This window comes from Ornithodoros turicata, chromosome 3 (assembly GCF_037126465.1).
Source record: "Ornithodoros turicata isolate Travis chromosome 3, ASM3712646v1, whole genome shotgun sequence".
In the NCBI taxonomy this organism is placed as follows: Eukaryota; Metazoa; Arthropoda; class Arachnida; order Ixodida; family Argasidae; genus Ornithodoros; species Ornithodoros turicata.
In genome coordinates, this window is record NC_088203.1 from 47,431,213 (window position 1) to 47,451,328 (window position 20,116).

Here is a 20,116-nt window from a genome sequence, read left to right on the forward strand (position 1 = left end):
TTATCATGAATCTGTGCAAGTTTGCCACGCTCTTCACATTCGTGTGGCAAAAAAAAAAAAAAAAAACCTTTACTAAGCCAATTTCCGAGTTAAGTTCGCAAATGTTTACATAATTAAACTTACATTATATGACATTCACATCAGGAGGTGGTAAAATCCTGGTAAGAACAAATGCCGTGATGACCGCATTGATACCGCATTGACCGTGAAATTGACCGCATGATTTCCCGTCGCGTACTTTTTTTATTACTATTATAATTCAATGACACGTTTTCTCGGACACCCTGTAAAACCTGCCGTACATATCACCCTTTCAAAGTGGGCACACCACACTGCCGTACATCTGCTTGTCTTATTATTTTATTCCTAGAACTACAAACGACTGGAAGAACCTCTCCCATGATTTAGTAGATATGACCGCACGCGACGACTTCGAAACTGCTTTGGCAAGCCTCTTTTTGTAACGCGTTGGATTAGACCCTATGTTATATTGTATTTTTTGCACCACGTTAAAGTAATGGGCACTTCCAGGAAAAATAAATGAAATGAAATGAAAAAAGTCCTCTTCCTGCTCCGTAAAACATACCAGTGAGTTCATTACCTGCATGAACGATGTGGTTTATTCATTTGTCTTGTGGAACTCAAATTAATCAATCAACTGTGCGGGAAGTCATACAATAAGCAGACCTCCCAGTGCGTAAACATTCGAATAGGACAGCATAAAAATTACCTGTCGTCCGACATTTCACTTACCCTAGAAGCACACCTAGGCTCGTGTCCTAACTGCAAACAGGACTTTCACGCTGTAAATGCTGCGGTCAGGTGGGTGGATTCATCCTTCCAAACAGGGTAAAGAGATTCTGAAAATCACACTCATTGACCTATCTGGCAGCAACGTAAGCCAGCCATCTGTTTCTCTTTCTCTTATTGGTGCTGCCTTTTGTAGCCAGAGACCTGCCTGGCATTTGTTGTGCCACCTGTCTGCACATGATTTAACTATAACCTTAGTAACAATGTTTCCCAAAACGATTCATGCACTGCAACGAAGTTGTGTGTCGCAACTTTTGTTTGGTCTTCCCTTGTTCTTTTTTTGTTAACACCATGTTAGCTGTGGTTGTGCTGGAGCGCTGAAAGTTGGAAGGGACTGAACAACGGTGCATCCCGAGACCGGAGTCACAAATAAGCTCTGCAGGAGATGCGGTAATTATCACGATCAAGGTGAAACGGCTTATTGCATCACTGCAGACACGTGTCCGTAAGTGACATCACAATGGCTTTTCCCACAAGGTGCTGAGAGAGAGAGAGAGAAAAAAAAGGAGAGGTGTTTTATGTTGCCAAAGATGGGGGAGGGCTAGGGTAGTTTTGACGTTATCAGACAGTGAGGTTATCAGATTTCAAAAGATTACACGCATTTTCAACCTGTTTAACCACGCCTGATTTTTAAAAATTAGCATCACCTCAGTTTTCCGCATTGATATCATGGAGCTCCGACATCATTAGAAAAAAGTAAGTCAAACGAGCTTCGTAAATGATTGCATTCGAGGCCCGAGATAATTTACAGCATAATGTTTTCTGTCCGTGTGGACTGACTACTACTTCTGTATTCACTGTAAGTATCTACGCACTTTTACTATTATAAAGAATCGCAATGTAGAACGGACAGATTTCATTTTTTGCACCAGTCAACAGTGAGATACACATGGGCAGTGCAAGACGAGATATTCTTTTATTACAATGGTCAAGGGAGATAAGAAATAACCTGCCATCCGGTCGACACAATAGCATCATTGCAGACACGTGTCCGTAACTGAAATAACAATGGCTCTTCCCAGACAGTGCAGAGATAAAAACTAAAAATAAAGGAGATATTGTTTTGTTTTGCCAAAGATTGGGGAGGGCTAGGGTAGTATCAGACAGTGAGGTTACCAGATTTCAAAATATTACACGCATTTTCAACGCGTTTTTTTTTTTTTTTTAATTAGCATCACTTCATGTTACTCAGATTTCTGCATTGACACAATGGAGTTCCGACACCATTAGGAAAAAGTACGTCAAACGGGCTTCGTAAATGATTGCGTTCGAGGCCCGAGATAATTCAGATCATAATGTTTTATGTCCGTGCGGACTGACACTATTTCTCTTTTCACTGTAAGTATCTGCGCAATTTGACCACTATAAACCATCGCAATGCAGAGCGGATAGAGTCATTTTTATACCAGTCAGCAATGAGATATACATGGGCAGTGCAAGACGAGATTTTTTTTATTGCAACGATCAAGGGAGATAAGAAATAATCTGCCATCCGGTCGACACAATAGCTTCTCTCATTGGGCAACGTACCTTGACTTCGCTCGTGCTATCGGAGACCCACCAACTGCGCTTTTGCGTTTCCACATCATTAGCGCACGGCAGTCACTTCAGGAAGCTTCATTCACTGAGATGTTGTGGACCGTGCTGGTAACCTTGTGCCTCGTTGGCGTCGCTGCTTTAGTGCGGTAAGCTTCTTTAGTACATTATAAGTAGGCTTCCGACATTTCAGATTTATCCGATAAACTCCCTCCGATGTGTTTTTGTAGAAAACCCGATTTATCTGATAAACTCCGCTTTTCCCAACGCCGACGTGACTGCCTTACTTTGTTCCCTGTTTCTTTCTTCCTTTGTCCCGCTTCTTCCACATCTAGTTTTCGAATTATAACTGATCCATAACAAAAAAAAAAAAAAAATAGAAAAGAAGGGTCAGAAGCTGTAGCCTCCCTCAGGGACGCTAGACGCATGAATGGCCGAAGAGGGGAATTCTGCTACACACTTGTCCCATCTGTTCTATGCATCCTCAACCATAGTGACTCTAGTTGACCCCGGGCACTGGGCTAGTTTGGCACAGAACAGTCCTGTGTTCGTCACAAATTTGTACAAATACGCTTGTTTGTACTTCCATGCCTCCGGGTAGTAAAACATCTGTGCGCTACATCGTGTGGTCTCAGTCACTTTTGCATTTCTTTCCTTCCATTGTGTCTGCGATAACTACTCCGAAATACACCGGTATCGGCGGCGTTTCTTTTTGCATACTTTTTAATTCTCCGAGAAGCTCTGAATTTCGGAAAAGTTGAGAACTATGCGAAACACCCTCCCCTGAAAACTTGCAACCCTAATTGTAAGCTTGTCAGCGGACAAACGAGCTAAATTAAGCCTAGTATTACCTTCGCATGTGACTCTATATGGCGTATACACCTCACCAGTATGATTTATCCGGGCTTTCTCCTATACCCTACGACGAATAACCGCCACATGTGGTATGCGCAATGCGTGCGTTTGCAGTATCAATCAAAAATGCAATGAGGAACGCACATATCCATCAGTTTTCGCTAACTGCTGTCTGGCACGAGATATAAGAGCTACACCCCCCCCCCCCCAACGAAAAACAAAAAGGCCTAATGAGAGCATGTCAGATTCTTGGTTTTGAAGGTTCATGTTCCGCATGATGGTATTTTGGTGTTGCCATGTATGATTTGTTCCTACCGGGGGACGGAGTAGCCCAAGTGATGGTATAACGCGAGTGAACGTTAGTATTCCGTTCAATTTCTCAGCTAATTGATTAATTGGCTTTTGCAAATTCGGACGAACGGCACCATGATTTGTGTCGCAGAAATGCTGATAATCAGATTACAATAGTGAAAGTTTGACCTGCTTGAATTCTCGGTGAAAATAAGGTCCATCGTTGCGTATTACATGTGAAAATTTTGCTAAAATCACAATATTAGTTTCCCCCACACATGTCCACTTTCCACTCCATCAGAAAAAGAAAAAGACTAAAAATGGCGTTCTTAATGCAGTTGAGAACTTTACAATTTTCTCGTCACTTCGCCTGACCTCAAGGTGCAAATGGGTGGAGCCTGCACGGTGCTTTCCCTCGTTCGCATTGGGTCTCAGCACTGGACCTGTGCTTGGCACGTGTGTTCCACTATTTATGAAGGAGGACGGCCTATCCACCCTTTAGAAGGTTTATTATGGGATTCCAAAATTCCATTCCCGATATGAAAAATTCCGTCAGCAGGACCAGGCTTGGATAGTAACTGAGTTACTTGTAACTGTAACTAGTTACTTTTGGGAGTTACTAGTTACAGTAACTAGTTACATTTCCAGAGAAGTAGCTTATAACTGTAAATAGTTAGTGTGTAAGTAACTGCAAAATGTAACTAGTTACTCGAATAAATGTCTTTCCTTTTGATTTCTTCCCCTTCCACCTTCCCCTACTTCCCCCTAACAGTGTCTTCCTTCCTTTTACCCGTAATCGGTATGTGCCCCCTTCCTTGGGCTCTTGATCAAGCAGGGAATTCCAGCTTTGCGAACAGAAATTAGTTGAAGTTCGCGACCCTGAAACTTTCACGGTCGGAGTGAATCATATGTGAGTATCACTGCCCTAGTACGGGATCCTGCCTCCTGGGGATATGGGCAAGGGAATGATTATGCACAAAGAGAAACTTTCCGGTCGGCTCACCTGCGCTCCGACCAGTGCAATGGCTAGTCCTGCTCCGGTTGCTGCTACCGTAAGCTTCCGTGGCCGCTCTACGAAGCAACCGTCGAGGTTTTATCATGGAAGGACGTGAATAATTTCACTGTAAAGTGTAAGCTATGGAATAAGACGTACTCGGCAAACAGGACGTCAACTTCAAACCTGAAAAAATCATCTTGAGGCGAGTTCCTTGTTCTTGTGTATGTCTCTATATATACACGCTACGAAACGCGTGCGTGTCACCGTGCTCTTCTTTTTCACCGCGATGCGCCAGGTCGCATGCACATGTCGTATTTTTCCGTGTGGGATAACCGCGTATTAACTTATACTGCTTCTGGTTAAGTGCAAAACAACTTTTATTGCACTTCAGGACAAGTGCCAGCTAAGTGTATACAGATTTTTTAAAAATATATCTATCACTTTTTCCGAGATGAAATCAATTCAGCACTCCCTAGGACGGCATTAGCAGACTCCTAAGTCAATGTCTTAATTAACGTTCAATAATTAACTTTTTAATTATAAAAGCTACGAAGTTGTTCCATTGAGAATATCTGATCTCTTTGGTCACCAGATACTAAAGCCGTTTTCAGAACAAAAATCTGTTCGATAGATCGTTCGCAAAAAATTCGTGAAGGAACACAATATTCATTGCGCATCTCTAGAGAAGCGTACGCTTCTCTAGAGATGCGCAATGAATAAAATAAAGAAAAATGTTGAAAAAGAAAAAAAAAGAAAAAAAAAAGAAAAATTGTGTTACTTCACAAATTCCGGATTTTCGACGAATTTATTTCCGCAATTGCCATTGCAATACGAGTGGCATTACGTGCTATACTGAGTATAATGACTACTGGGAACCTATTTCCGCAAAGAAGACTAGGTTGAGTTGGGAAATTTCAGAGTTCAATTCAATAAATTAACTTCTGGTGAATTGAAATGAAATAAAGACGTTACCAATACGTGGCAAAAGTTAATGGCAGAAAAAAATTCCTTGACGGTATGCCTCTCCGGGGCCTACATTTTTTACTATGAATTTCTGTCATGGTTGGTGAACCACCCTGTATAGATAGATAGATAGATCTTTATTAGGGATGTGCCAAACGAATCCACGAATACTAGGCAGGGATTCGAGATTCGGGAATCCGAATTCCGGTGCCCAAAACAACGAATCGAATCTTTCGAATCCACCGAGCATGTTTGCTCGTTTCTTTTTCGAATTAGCGCTTCCGGAGTCCACCGAAAGCCTCATCGACCGACGGGTGCTTTCTTGTTTCTTTGCTTTTGATTGTTGCTTTAGCTTTATGGAAATAATTCAGACTCGAAAATTTATGTATTTCTTGTAGTCGATGAACAATATGTTAAATGTACTATATGGGTATACTTTCTCCCGAAGCTGAACTGTTACTATTCTTTTTTTCATTAAACAAATGAATCAAATTCTGCTTTAAAACACTCTCCAGTAGAAGTTTTTTTTCTTCTCTCTTTTTGAACTCTTTTTAAAGAAAGGATTCGAAAGATTCGAGATTCGTGGATTCGTAGAACCTTCCTTGGATTCAGATTCAGATTATGGATTCGTCTTATCTCTAATATTTATGTAATTGCTCCCATGAACGACGTTACGTGAACCTATCAATATTTTTGTAACTCAAACGTCGCCATGCCAGTACTGGACAGCTGCCAGTACTGCCTTAGCTTAGCCAGCAGCTGCCAGTCGCCATGCCAGTACTGGACAGCTGTTTCGGCCTGATTGGGCCATCGTCAGCAGTACGCAGGCAGGGGACGTTTCAGCGGATGGCGTCAGAAACGTCATGTAGCACGTGATTCCTCCCGTCATGGTGTACTAACACACCACTGAAACCCCAGTGCAAAGCCAGTCAAGTGCGTACGGGGAAAAATAGCCAGAGCTCTCTGGCTGCACGTATAGCATATGGTTGTAAGTGAGACGTCGCCATGCCGGTACTGGTATAGTAGTATAGTGGTACTGGTATAGTGCATATACGTGCAGCCAAAGCTCCGGCTATTTTTTCCCTTATGCGCCTGTTTGTTTGTTTATGAGGTGAAGAGAGGTTGGCCATGCTCAGCAGGCCTGCTACTCTTTGGCCTCTACACTGCCTTTGCAATGGGTTCTCAGTGGTGAGTTAGCTCACCCTGACGGGAGGAACCACGTGTCACGTGACCTTCTGACGCCATCCGCTGAAAACGTTGCCTGCCTGCGTACTGCTGACGATGGCCCAATAAGGCTGAAACAGCTGTCCAGTACTGGCATGATCACGTTTGACTTACAAACATATGCTATACGTCCAGCCAAAGAGCTCCGGCTATTTTTTCCCTCTATACTCCTATATATATATAGTCGTTTTTCCTATTATATTATATTCCTATATATATATATATATATATATATATGTGATGAACACTGGACATCCGTCCCGAGCAATATCAGTTTAATGAATGAATCCTGCCCATGCACGAGCGTGAGTTCGGTCTCTTCGTCGTTACGTCACATATATATATTTCCTCATTATAGTTGTGGAAGGAAAAAGACGCTGACAACAGATTTTAGGGAAGTTAGAAACACTAGTTCATTTAATGGGCGGAAATTAAAAGTTGAATGAAAAAAGGGGTCGACGTTTCGACAGTGGCACTGTCTCCGTCAGGACAAAAGATGCGCAGGGGGTTACAGATTGCTTAAATAGGTTTGGTAGATGACGTCATCATCGGTACAAGGCACGCCACAGGCAGTTGTGGGTTAGTCAGTTACGGGAATATTCCAGAAGGTCAAGTCCGGGAGGTGAGGTCATTCTCCTTTGGTCCCTCTCCGTTTGGGAGGAAAAATTCCTGGGCGGGTGAGTGCTGCTACGGATTTCGCTGACAAAAAAAAAAAAAATAAGGAAGGAAAGGAACGGAAAGAAGGAAGATCAACTAGGCGGTCAGATTTCTTACCGTTGACAGTGCTCCGAGATCTTCGTTAGTGGTTGATTGGAATTTGTGAATGAGATAGTATTCGCGTTGTTTTCTGCACCGATCTGAGCTAAAATTTGACTGGAGAATGAAAAGTGATACATTATTTAGGGAATGTCCTGGTTGTTTGAAATGGCGAGAGACCGGGAGGTTTGACTTTTTTGTAACGTCAGACCGGTGGTTGTTGAACCTGATCCGAAATGGTCTGACCTACGTATTGTGCTTGGCACATGTCGCACTGAATGACATAAATGACGTTAGATGAGTTACAGTCAATGTCACCATTAATTTTGACGGAAAAATTAGAATTGGTGATTTTAAGTGGTTGGGCGCTTTGCATTAATTTGCATATTTGACACCTGCGACCATCGCACGGGCGGCAGCCGGTTCCTGGATGTGCTGGCTGGCTAACCTTAGAGATAACTAGGTTATCGTGCAGGTTGCGCGCGCGCCTACCCGCGGTGGCTGAGGGAAAATTTGTCCCATGCGCTCTGATTGGAGAATGATGCTGTGGTGATGGTTTAGTATACTGTTAATGCTTGGGATATTGCTGCTAAATGTTAAAATGAGGTTTACGGTACTATTATCCACCATGCGTTTGTGGTTTTGGAACAGGGCTTTGCGGTCTGCTTTGCGGGCTCTGTTTAGGGCGTCGTCTATTAAATTAGGTGGAAATTGGCGATCGATGAATGTTTGTTTAAGTTACGCCTTGTACCAAAGTGCCTGGCTGTAAGGGATGGCAAGTTTAGTATGACGCGGGTGACAACTGTTAGATACTAGGTACTGCTGAGAGTCCGTAGGTTTACGGGACAGGTTTGTGGACAAGACCCCGTTATATAACTTTACCTGAACATCTAAGTTGACAGTGAAAGCGGAATACGAATTGGTGAACTTGATGGCCGGATGTGCTTGGTTAAAGTCGCTGAAAGATGTGATTAGGTCATCTTCTGAGTGTGACCACACCATGAAGATGTCGTCGAGGAGCCGCTTGTAAAGCATGGGCTTCTTTACGCGCTTGGACAGAAATTCCTCCTCTAGAGCTCACATAAAAATATTTGCGCAGTTTGGCGCTATTTTTGTACCCATAGCCGTGCCATGGACTTGCAAGTAGTGCTTACCGTCGAAATCGAAGTTATTTTTGAGAATAAGATCGAGAAATGTGGATGGGACACACGGATCGTAGGGGGTATCAGAATATTTTGAAAACGCCTTTTCAGCTGCAGCAATGCCATCTTCGTGGGGAATGTTGGTATACAGAGATGAAACGTCTAGCGTGACTAGCAGACTGGAAGGAAGAAGTTCACATTTACTTAATACATGAAGAAAGTGGTTGGTATCCTTAATGTAGGATGGTAGTTCCGGAGGTATATCCTTGAGAAGGTGGTCTACAAAGCTTGAGATATTCTCAGTACCTGTACCGTTGCATGAAACCATGGGGCGCCCTGCATTTCCAGGTTTATGGATTTTAGGGAGCATGTAAAACCTACCCGCTATGGGGTTTTTCGGGAGTAGATAGTCGTACAGGGTGGTATCTATCATTTTTCTTGCCTTTAGAGCTTTTAGACTGCGGATAACATCTGCTGTAATTTTCTCCGCAGGGTCAGCCTCGAGGAGTTTGTAAAATGATGTGCACGATAGTTGTCGAAGACCTTCGTTAACGTAATTGTTTTTGTCCATTACCACGATTGCACCGCCTTTATCAGCTTTTTTTAATGACTAAGTCGCTACGATTCTGAAGATCAGAAAGGCTGCGCTGTTCAGCTGGCGTTAGATTAGGTTTCGATTTCCGGTTGGATGATTCATTGTAGGCGTTAATGATATCCTTTTGAACCGCACGTATGTACATGTCCAGAGCCTTTTCACGGTTAGCCTCTGGCGTAAAGCTGGATGGCAGTTTGAAAGGGTGGGGATCTGACTTAGGCTTATCATGAAAGTATACCTTTAGACGTAGACGACGGGCGAAATTATCTAGATCCAGATGAAGTTGGTATTCATTTATTTTGCAGTTATTGGGGCAGAATGAGAGGCCACGGGTAAGTAGTGAGACCTCAGTGATTCGGTAAGTGTGTGGGATGATAGATTAACGACATTATGGGACTTTTGGGATAACGCACGTGCAGGTGAGGTTACAGTAGTGGAATCTGTTTTCTTTTTTTTTGGCAAGACCTTGTAGATGGCGTAGAAGTGGTACATGTACTATTAATATGGTCACACTCCTCGATTGGTGCACTTCGTCCAAGGGTAACTAGCGCATTAACGTTGTCCCTGACTAATAAATTTTTTGTTTAAAATTAACGTTGTCCCTTCGTTTAGCATTGAGCATTGTCTCTTCCCTGTCTTTTGCGTACTGTGCTATTTCTGCCTGATGGCTGTAGCTTCAGATTTACAATCGATAATTTTTGACTGCTGGGATGATTGGTCTAGAGCTTCTTCACAGTGGGATATTAGCATGTCGATTAACGCGGTAGAAGCATTTTTGAGGATCTCGTCCCACTTGTACCGATATGCAGAGTTTAGGGGAAATGTGGGTTTAAGGTTAATGGTGAGACCCTTGGGAATTTTGTCCTGATCTTTATAGAGTTGTAAAGTGGTGCGATGGGAATCATAGCTTACTGATTTATCAGTTAGCTTACGAAGTTCAAAGAAAGCTCGCGTAGTGGGGGAGTTTCACATTTAAAATGGGAAGAGGCACGCTCACCGGCGGTTAGTCAGTCCAGCGTCAATAGTGCTGTGTTCTCCCGTCGTCGTTCCAGGGCAGCTGCCTCTTGGGGGGGGGGGGGGGGGTAGGCCACGCTGGATCCCGGACAGCTGTCGCAGTAGGTCGGCGTGACGGTAGGAGACGTCGAAGTCGTTGAAGCAGGTCGTGCAGATGTCGGTTGATCATCCGGACTCCCTCGAAGTTCGGATGGAGGCCGTCAGCTGCAAGGACCTAGGTAGGTCGTCGTCGGTGGAATCCGTGGTCCAGGTAGCAGAGGTCAGTTGAGTTCCGGCGAAGCTGGACCAGTCGGCGGTTGAAGTCGAAGGCCCGCGGGTTGCACTGGAACTCCCTGCGCCTGTCGACGAAACGGCGGCGTGTGTTATGCGAGCGAGGGAGCACAAGAGTACAAACCATCATTTCAATTCCGCCACGTGCCCGGATTTTGTCGAGGAGTCGATGGTAGTGGGTGAGTGCCTGCTGGGGGTCAAATAGTGGCATCTCGTTGGTTCCACAGTGTAGAACTACGACGCGCACACTTGGCGGCAGCAAGTCCACTTCCTCCAAGAAGTCCATGATTCTTCCTCCGCTTCGGGATACGAACATGGTCGGCATTAGTCGAGACCTGGAATCAAAATGATGGTGTAAGTATTTCCAAGAACAGCAATAACGGGGGCAAAAGAAGGATACTTCCTGACAATCTGTCCTTGTCTTGCGGTGGCCATTGTAGAAACGTAGGTCGAGGGAAGTGCAAAAAATCAAACGGCCACGAAGTTTTACAGTTGTGGAAGGAAACAGACACGGACAACAGATTTCAGGGAAGTTCCCTAAAATCTGTTGTCCGCGTCTTTTTGGATCCAGCTCTGAAGAACCAAAGCGTGTAGTCATGAAATCTTTCACTTCTTCCCACCTGGTGCAAAGTTCAATTATTTCGCTGAGATACCAACGGAATGCTTCGCCTTCCACATAGTCGCAGAAATTGCCTACTTTGCGTCATCTGTCCAATCCAGGGCATCTGCTTTCGTTTCAAACAGTCGCAACCACTTCTCGATTGGCACATCATCCGGTTCGCCACTGTACTTAATAATGGCAGGATGAGATTGAGACAGACACGGACAACAGATTTTAGGGAAGTTACCTAAAATCTGTTGTCCGCGTCTTTTTCCTTCCACAACTGTAAAACTTGGTGGCCGTTTGATTTTTTGTACTTCCATCATTATATATAGGTATATATAATGTCGTGAAGATAATGCCCTGATCGTGCTCGCATCTAAATGATCGCGCGTGCCTGCTTCTTCTTGCTGGTCAGAATAAACCTCTCGGTTGTCCCGCTGAGTTGCTCGCTCTTAATCCCCGACATAACTGGTGGAGGTGCGGGTGGAAGTCCGAATGACACGTTTTTTGAAACACCCTGTATACAGGGTGTTTCAAAAAACGTGTCATTCGGACTTTATAAAAAAATGGGGCGACGGAAAAATACAGGGTAAACGGCGCTTGGGTGGCAACTGCATTTGCCATCTTGCAAAAGTATTTTCATTAGATTTTAATTAAAATAAATTGAATATCTTTATTTGAACTCCAAAATTTCCCAAGTCAACCTAGCGTTTTTTTTTTTTTTTTTTCAGAATTTGAGAGCCCGAAGCGAACTTACTCAGATCTGCCAAGAAATCCGCTCGATATTGCAAATGGAACTGCCAAAAAAAAATCCCGAAATTGAGGCTTCAAAGTTTCGGGTATTCAACGGCGCACCAAATCAGTCGCAAAGATGCGCAGAGAGCAGCACATGCTCCTGCCCCCATGAAAGATACAAGGTCGAAAAAAAAGAGGGCGGGAAAAAAGAGGCAGAATCATTTTTGTTTGCCGCTTATCAACGTATGGTGCAATGTCAACCGCCTTGTTATCGGCACGTCTTGTGCTGCACGCCGGTTCGGCGATAAATTGTACTAGCTTCGTGGGGACAGGAGCATGTCAGGCTCTCCGCGCGTCTTTGCGACTGATTTGGTGCGCCGTTGAATACCCGAAACTCTGAAACCTCAATTTCGGGACTTTTTTTGGGCAGTTCTATTTGCAATATCGAGCGGATTTCTTGGTGGATCTGACTAAGTTCGCTACGGGCTCTCTAATTCTGTAAAAAAAACGCTAGGTTGATTTGGGAACTTTTGGAGTTCAATTAAAGAAATTCAATTTCTCTTAATTAAAATCAAATGGAAATATTTTTGAAAGATGGCAAATTCAGTTGCCACACAAATGCCGTTTACCCCGTATTTTACCGTTTTTTGAAACACCCTGTATATATATATATATATATTTGTGGTACATTTTGCTTTTTTTTCGTTATAAGAGGAAACCCTCATGTAATTACTTTAACAAATATTGACTAGCAGTTTTCTCGGTTTGGAGTTTTTCGACTTATCCCCTTATTGTATACATGAGTTGAATTGTTGAAGGCAATATGTTGCGGGAACTGTCACTTCTGGCATCTTTGTTTTTTGCAATCAATGCGGTACGAGGGGAACTCCGACTTCGCTGAGACGCGTAGGGATACACTACGCCAGGACGCATATCGTACACATAACCGCATATGTCCTAGTAGCGGAAGCTTTCACTAATACCGCCACATAAGGTAACAGGAATAGAATCAACAAATAATGTGATCAAACAGACATATTATAGCCAATGAAAGAAAAACGAAACCTTTCGAAGCGGACACTACATAGTCGCCGCGAGTGTACCGCGAGAAGTCCAGCTGCGATGATGTATCCATTCGTTACTTTGGCGTGAAACTCCTCATTACATGCACCCAACAACCAGCGCGCATCGCGAAGTTGCGATCACACTTGTTATTCTTCCTGCGTTGCATTACGAGTATATTCGAAAGATGAGCTTTGAGTACAGAATATACCTACTCCCAGTTGCCTATGAGACCCGCAAACACCAACCCCTATAGAGCCCACTGATTAAAAAGAAACGTAAATATACGTCGTCAGGGCGATAGATATAATTACTGATACGTGATCTCATAACTTATACCTGATGATTTGTTTGCAGCGGCATGTCCTCCGCGCAATATCGGTTAGTTTGACACAGTACCATTACTTTAGTCGCACCGTCCTTATGGACTCGCTCCATTGGACCGTGTAGCTCTTTCAGGTAATGAACAATAAGGGGCAAGGTAACAGCTTCCTCCAGTGCGCGTTCACCGCCACTGCTGTGGTTTTCTGTAAAGGACCTTTGCGCCTTTAAATTCGATCTTGGAGTGACGATTGACATAACGTGGAAGAAAATGAAAGTGCAAAGAAGATGAACTACCTTGACAGCTTGATTATTGCATCTCTAGGGAAATTCAACAAACTAAGTCAACCCACCTTCAAACTCTAGAGCAGTTAAGACTTTACCAGCTCCCCCGTGCCACAATGGTTAGGATGACAGTTTTGCATGCCGAGACTGGGAGATTCAAATCCCCGCACCAGGTGTGGTGTCTGGGGTTTTCCGCCAGACGTTCCATACGAATGTCGGCACAGTCGTCCCAGAACGCATACTAACCCCCTTGTCCCCCTCTCCATCTGTCCACGTCTGTACGCTGTCATAGCCACAGTTGCTTCGCGGCGCTAAAGCGGAACTAAAAAAAGTTAAGACTCTATGCTTGCTGACTTCCCTTGGTCACAATACTACTTATCAAGTTTTCGCAACAGTCCACGCCTCTTGACTAGTACTGTTTGCGCGTGCGTACGTTGCAATAATGTAGAATTTTAGCTATCGCCGTATATCAAGTTCTACGTTCGTGTTTTCATGTTTATCAAACATTCGAGTATGCTCCACAGCCAAAATCACTTCTTCCATTTTTCAGTGTTCGAACCAAAGCGAAGTCGGACCTTCAACCAATGTTTTACAAAAGGAATACACTCGGTTGTCTGGCGAGGCAGGAATAAATGTTGCACTCACAAACCTATCAGCAAGCACGTGATATCTTCCTTCCCCTCTCCTGTATCCGAACCCGGTACCGTTAACGCACATTTATACCTCAGGACAAAACAACAAACGCTCATAGATAACGGCACCTGGTTCGGTTAGAGAAAAGGGGAAAGAAGATATCACGTGCTTGCTGATGAGTTTGTCAATGCAACATTCCTTCCTTTTGTAATACAGTAGTTAGAAGTCTGGCTTTGTGTTTGTTCATTCTTTGGTCGCTAGAACATAAAGCTATGTGTATGCCGCCCTATTTTTGAATACCATGTTTGCGCCGCAAAGCACTTGTGGCTATAGGAGCAACGTACAGCTCCCCGCAACCTCTAACCTGAACGCCGTTTCGCGTGGCGGAGGAGGAGGAGAGACACCCTAGTGGGATTCGGCTGAACTATTGGGAGAGCGCGTTTCGGGCTGTTCAACTCGCGTGAAGGGCGGTTTGGTTTTTGCTCAAACGCCTCGAAGGCAGGCAGGCGTTAATTTCTGAACACGCCGTTATCGGGATGGTGATTGCTTGTGTGAGATGATATGCTCGATGATGTCGCTAATATCAGCGATATTCGAGGCATGAACACGTTGACAGCTAAGAATGAAAGAAGCAAAGATGCTGTATCAACTCGAGATGAAATAAACGAGGATAAAACAACTTTATTTTGTGATTGTGATTGGAAAGTTTCATCTCCTTGTGTGGCGATGCACCCATGCCTTGAGGTACTGACTGGAAGTTTGGGACGTTCAGCCGTCGCCGGGTGAAGAGCTTCAAGTTCTTTGGAACTATATGTGTTACTTTCCTCCCTGAAGCCTTATGTTAAACGTTATAGCAGTTGATGCAGACTGTAGGTTATATCTATGCGGATCTTCTTTACGCAAGGATGTATTGACTGTCAAGAACACTCGTAAGTCCAGCGACATGAGAATGCAAAAGTTGCCCTGTTTCAATTGCCGTTTCGGCATCCCATGTCATAATGCGGGGATCACTGCTCACAACTAGTACGGCTCACTTAATTTCATTACATACTGAGTCAAATAAATGCATGATGCATTTCTATCGTTATTTCACCATGTTACCATAGGCAATGGTATAGAGCATCGCCACACAAGAAGATGAACCTTCCTAATCATAATCACAAAATAAAGTTGTTTTATCCTCCTTTATTTCGTCTCGAGTTGACACAGCATCATTGCTAATCCGTTCGGGTGTACACAATCATTCTTAGCTGTCAACTCGGCCATGCCTCGAATATCGCCGATATTACCGGTATCATCCAGCGTACATCTCACGTTTAAGCAACACAAACAATCGCCATTCCGGTAACGGCGTCTTCAGAAAGCAACGCCCGCCTGCCTTCGAGGGGTTTGAGCAACAGCCATACATCCCTACCCGCGAGTGGAATAGCCCGAAACGCGCTCTCCCAATAGTTCAGCTGAATCCCACTAGGGTGTCTCTCCTCCTTCTCCGCCACGCGAAGCGGCGTTCAAGTTAAGGTCGCGGGGAGCTGTACATATATGAACAGATGAAGGGAAGACAACACGAAGGAGTGAGTAAAGGAACGACGGGGGGGGGGGGGGGAATTTACTGCACGGTATTTATCAGTTCCACATAAACCAGCTCCCGCGGCCATACTGGTTAGGTTGATCGCTTTCTACGCAGAGACTGGGAAGTGAGGCGGGTTCAGCCGGTGGGGGGAATCCCTGCACCGGCTGTGCTGTCTGCGGTTTTTCCTGGGTTTCCCGATAGGCTTTCCGGACGAATGTTGGCACGGTTCCCCTGGAAGTCGGCCCAGGACGCATACGAACCCCACTGTCCCCCACTCTTTCCTGCTGTCCTCTCTCGATCTGTCCTCATCTCTACGCCGCTCATAGCCATAGCCTTTGCGGTGCTAACACGAAATAAAAAAAAAATAGCTGTACATTCCTTTTCCTGGACGAGGGTCCTTTGTTCATCCAGTGTGAACCGGCTTCTTCATTCTCTTGAGATCGACAAATATCATTCAGGAGTCACTGATGGAAGTGTCTATGAAACTGTATAATTTATTTTCATCGGATTTTCGTCGTTTATTCATATGACAGAGTAGAGCACTGCACGGGCCGACATTTCCGGGCCAAACATGACCCGTGCGCATCGGAAAATCGCACGGCCGAGGTCCGGACCTTCATGTATTTATGCGCCCCGGCCCAACCCGGTGACAGAGCCAAGAGCGCTCGTCCTGGCGTCTCCAGTTGTGACTTCCGCTTTTCTAACACTACCCAAGCAACTTTATTAGTAAACTTATAAGTAGAGAACATGGTAGAATTGGTGGCTTAACGGCGCGAGACCGAAGTCCAGGGCGGACGTGGGAAAGCGCGTTATTGTTACACTACAAACTTTTGTGGAGGTAGAAGACGTTGTGGACAGACCCCTGCTTCGAATTGATACCCCTCTCACGTAGGTTTTTGAGTATGATGGTGAAAGATGTGAGGAGTGAGGGACAGCGTCAACCAATACGCACAATGGCGCTTTCTTTCTTTGGGTTTGAAAAATATCCGGAGGAATGACGCAAGCACTTGATCGTATGAACTAATAGTGCTTCACTGTATGGAATTACCTGCATGAGCGGGCCCAGCTGGGCTCACGGACGCATGTTTTTCATCAAGGCCATAGTTCGGGTGCTGGTGATATTTTGTCGGCCCAGGTCCATGTAGAGCACTATGATAGAGTACATGAGCAAAGCACAAGCGCTATATACAGGGTGTTCCAATTAAATCCCCGGGCTAATTAATTCGCGAACGGGTGCACTAGTCGAAAAGCTTTCTTTTTTTACAACTATCTGTCCGATACCACCTATACAAGCTGGCCGTCGTATGAATGACTGGGAGACGCTCATTATTTAAATAAAAACTTAAATTAGTTTCCCGAAAAACATAACTTCTAAGGCAGGACGCCGTCGGCTTTAAAATGGGTACTACCTCTTTTGGGACCGTCAGTGGACACATTTTAGCGAAAAATCTGCCACCGGAGCCGGTCATTCTTTGCAGTAAATAATTGGTTTCAGGTTACATACTTTTGTCGCGGCTGGTCGGTGTGAAGCGCGAAAGGATGCTCCTCCACTCCGTTATCAACCAACCAATCACGCGTTCTTGAGCTTACTTCGCAACGGGGAGCGTTGAAGAAAACATAACAATCCCTCACAGGCTTCGCCATTCCTTCGCCACGCATACTGATACGCTGACGATTGATACGCGCCCTACTAAAGCGTTAGAATAAAGAGCGTCAAAATAGAAAACGCTGTGCAGGCGCGCGCACGCGTGTGTGTCCGTGCACGAAATGGTGAGGCCTCACCAAGGCAGTGGTACAAGTGGACATATAAAGGGGATATAAGAGGGTAAATATAAATGGAAGCACATAATTTGGAATTGAAGTACCCCAAGGTAATTAAGAGTGAAGGTAATTAGAGGTAATTAAAGGCAATTAAAACGAGAAAGTTGAGTTTAAAGGTGATGAATGTAAGATGTATGTAATTAGGAGAAAGAGTAAGTGAAATTGAATATCACCGCTTGTACCCGCAAGTTACCGGAGGTAATTAAATTACCTCCGGTATCAATGGCCGTAATGGCGGTAATTAAAGGGCCTGTTCTGGCCATGGAGGGAGACAAGACATGAGCGGCCGTTTCAAAGAGATTTCCGCGGGACCCCTCTGGCCGTCCCTCGTGCCAAAACCGCCATTACTTCCTGTCCACCACGCGATTCTCCCTAAAGTTTTGGGTTGAGCAACACTTTGTTGTTCGCAGTGCTTTCATGCTTTTCCGAAGTGATTGACTCTTAAAATGTGAGCATCATTATGGAAACAACGTTATGTTAACGTGTACTTGTCTCGGCTGCCACGGCTGTCGTTCAACGAAAAGCAGTTGTTTCACGGGAATAACGTTTCATTCGTAAGGTCGTACTTGATGGGTTGTTTTGTGTCCCTGTGTGTGAGTGAGTCATCTTGAATCGTTCGTTTGCGTGCTGCCGCGGTGGTGTTGAAAGGGCTCGCCGTTGTCGACCTCACAGAGGTGGACAACGTCTGACGACTGACGCCCTGGCAAAATGTGCGTCCCGGGCCGACTTCTAAAGGAACTGTGCCGACATATGTCTGAAAGCGTCTGAGGAAAACCCAGGAAAAACCCCAGACAGCACAGCCGGCATCGTGATTCGGACCCGGGTACCTCCCAGTCTCGACGTGGCATGGCGAGCACGCTAACCACCAGACTTGTGCCCGTTAGTCGAAAAAAGTAATTGATTACCATTACCAATTACTCGACTCCAAGTGCGATTGAGTAACGAGAAGAAAATTAACGCGTTAACCCGGTCGTTGCTCTGCATTCACGCAAATTATACCCGTCTTTGTGCGCCTCAGAAAAGAAGAAAAAAAAAAGGTTCAACAGCAGAGCAGCTGAAGTAACACGAAAGACAAAACCGCGTAGGACAGGCAGATCTGTACGTCTACTGTACTTATCGCCCGGGTAGATGTTGACCCGATTGTGGAAGACCATTGCGTGGAACTTCATTCACATGTTGTCAAGAGTGGGATTCAACTGTACGTAAATGGGCTCCGACGATGAGGGAGTGCTCACGACGAAGTCGTACGGGCGGGAAACTTCAGCCTGCGTTCACCGCAGGAATTTGGCCTTGCGGTCCCGGCACAGTGGCCCCTATGGATGCAGCAGTTCGAAGATTTTTCGTACGCGACGGGTCTCTTCGCTGCGACAGAAGAAGTAAAAGTTCGGACCTACTGTACTGCATGGGACAGCAGGCGCGAGTAGTGCTGAACCCGCTTACTTCGGACGAAAAAGTGCTCAAATCTTTTGAGCTTGTCAGGTCAGCGTTTACAGACCATTTCGTTCATCCTGTAAGCTAACTAGAGCTCAAAATTCCACAAGCGTGTCCAACTTCCCGGTGAGACGGTGGACTGCTTTTACGCGACATTGCAGAACATGGTTAAGCGCTGCAACTACAAGTCGTCTGAGATGGAAGAACGGTTAGTCCGTGATAGATTCGTCGTAGGACTCTTAGGAAAAGGAAACAAACTAAGCCACAAGATAACGGAGGGGAACTACATGTTCCTTTTCCGGCCGTGACCACATGCGCGGTCAGTGTGCCCGGCTAAGGCGGCGCTGTGTCGTTTGTGCCACAAGCGAGGACATTTCGTCATCGCATGCAGAGTCAGAAGAAGCAAAAACCTAGACACCATCCAGCTATTCGGCATCAGCGCGTCCCGTAAAAAGGGAAAATTCGTGGAAGTATTTGTGGGCGGTATCCCCTTGCTGTTTAAAGTGGACTCTGGAGCCGAAGTAACTGTTATTCCGGGTACTTTCGGCGGGATTCCGGAGCCGTTGCAGCCACCCGACAGTGATTTAGTAGGGCCAGGAAATCAACCCTAAGCACTGAGGGAACGTATACAGCGACTTTGGCATGGAAAGAGAAGGTGGCGACCCAGAAGATATACGTCGTCGAAGGTTTGGAGACTCCTCTTCTGGGATTCGCTGCTATCCAGGCCTTAGGTGTGGTAAAGTTCGTCGACCAGGTGGGAAGCTTCAAGAGGAAGTCAGGACGTGTCGTCTTACATGTGCCAGTAACGGAAAGTGTACCCAGGGCGGCTACGCCTTCTGTTTATGATTCCGAACGTGTGCCATCCAGGTCGTCGGACATCTTCAAGGGTCTGGGAACACTAAAAGAAGAGTACACCATCAGGTTGCAACAAAGCGCAGTGCCATTTTCGTTGAGTGTGCCCAGACGGATTCCTATCCCCCTCAGAGACGTGGTTAAAACGGAACTGGATAAGCTGGAGGCGCGAGGAGTCATTCGCCGGTTTACACGCCCTACGCCGTGGTGTGCTGGATTAGTGGTCGTGCCGAAGATATTCGGAAGCTACCGACTTTGTGTGGACTTGAGCAAACTTAATGAAGTGGTGCAGAGGGAACGTCGCATTATCCCTACGGTGGAGCAAGCACTAGGTCTTCTGGGCGAAGCT

At 45.2% G+C, this 20,116-nt stretch overlaps 1 protein-coding gene across 2 annotated transcripts in view; it reads left to right on the top strand.

The window, feature by feature from the left end:
- The first annotated feature begins 2,340 nt into the window (after positions 1 to 2,340).
- The window catches only part of LOC135388458 (cytochrome P450 3A14-like), a 104,342-nt gene continuing 86,566 nt past the window's right edge, over positions 2,341 to 20,116 (top strand). The window contains exons 1-2 of one of the 2 annotated variants that reach the window (XM_064618032.1): positions 2,341 to 2,495; positions 9,475 to 9,501. In XM_064618032.1, the coding sequence (XP_064474102.1) occupies positions 2,440 to 2,495; positions 9,475 to 9,501 (83 nt within the window). In that variant the 5' untranslated portion in view covers positions 2,341 to 2,439. The remainder of the gene's footprint in view (positions 2,496 to 9,474; positions 9,502 to 20,116) is intronic. The other variant, XM_064618033.1, reaches the window with a different exon arrangement.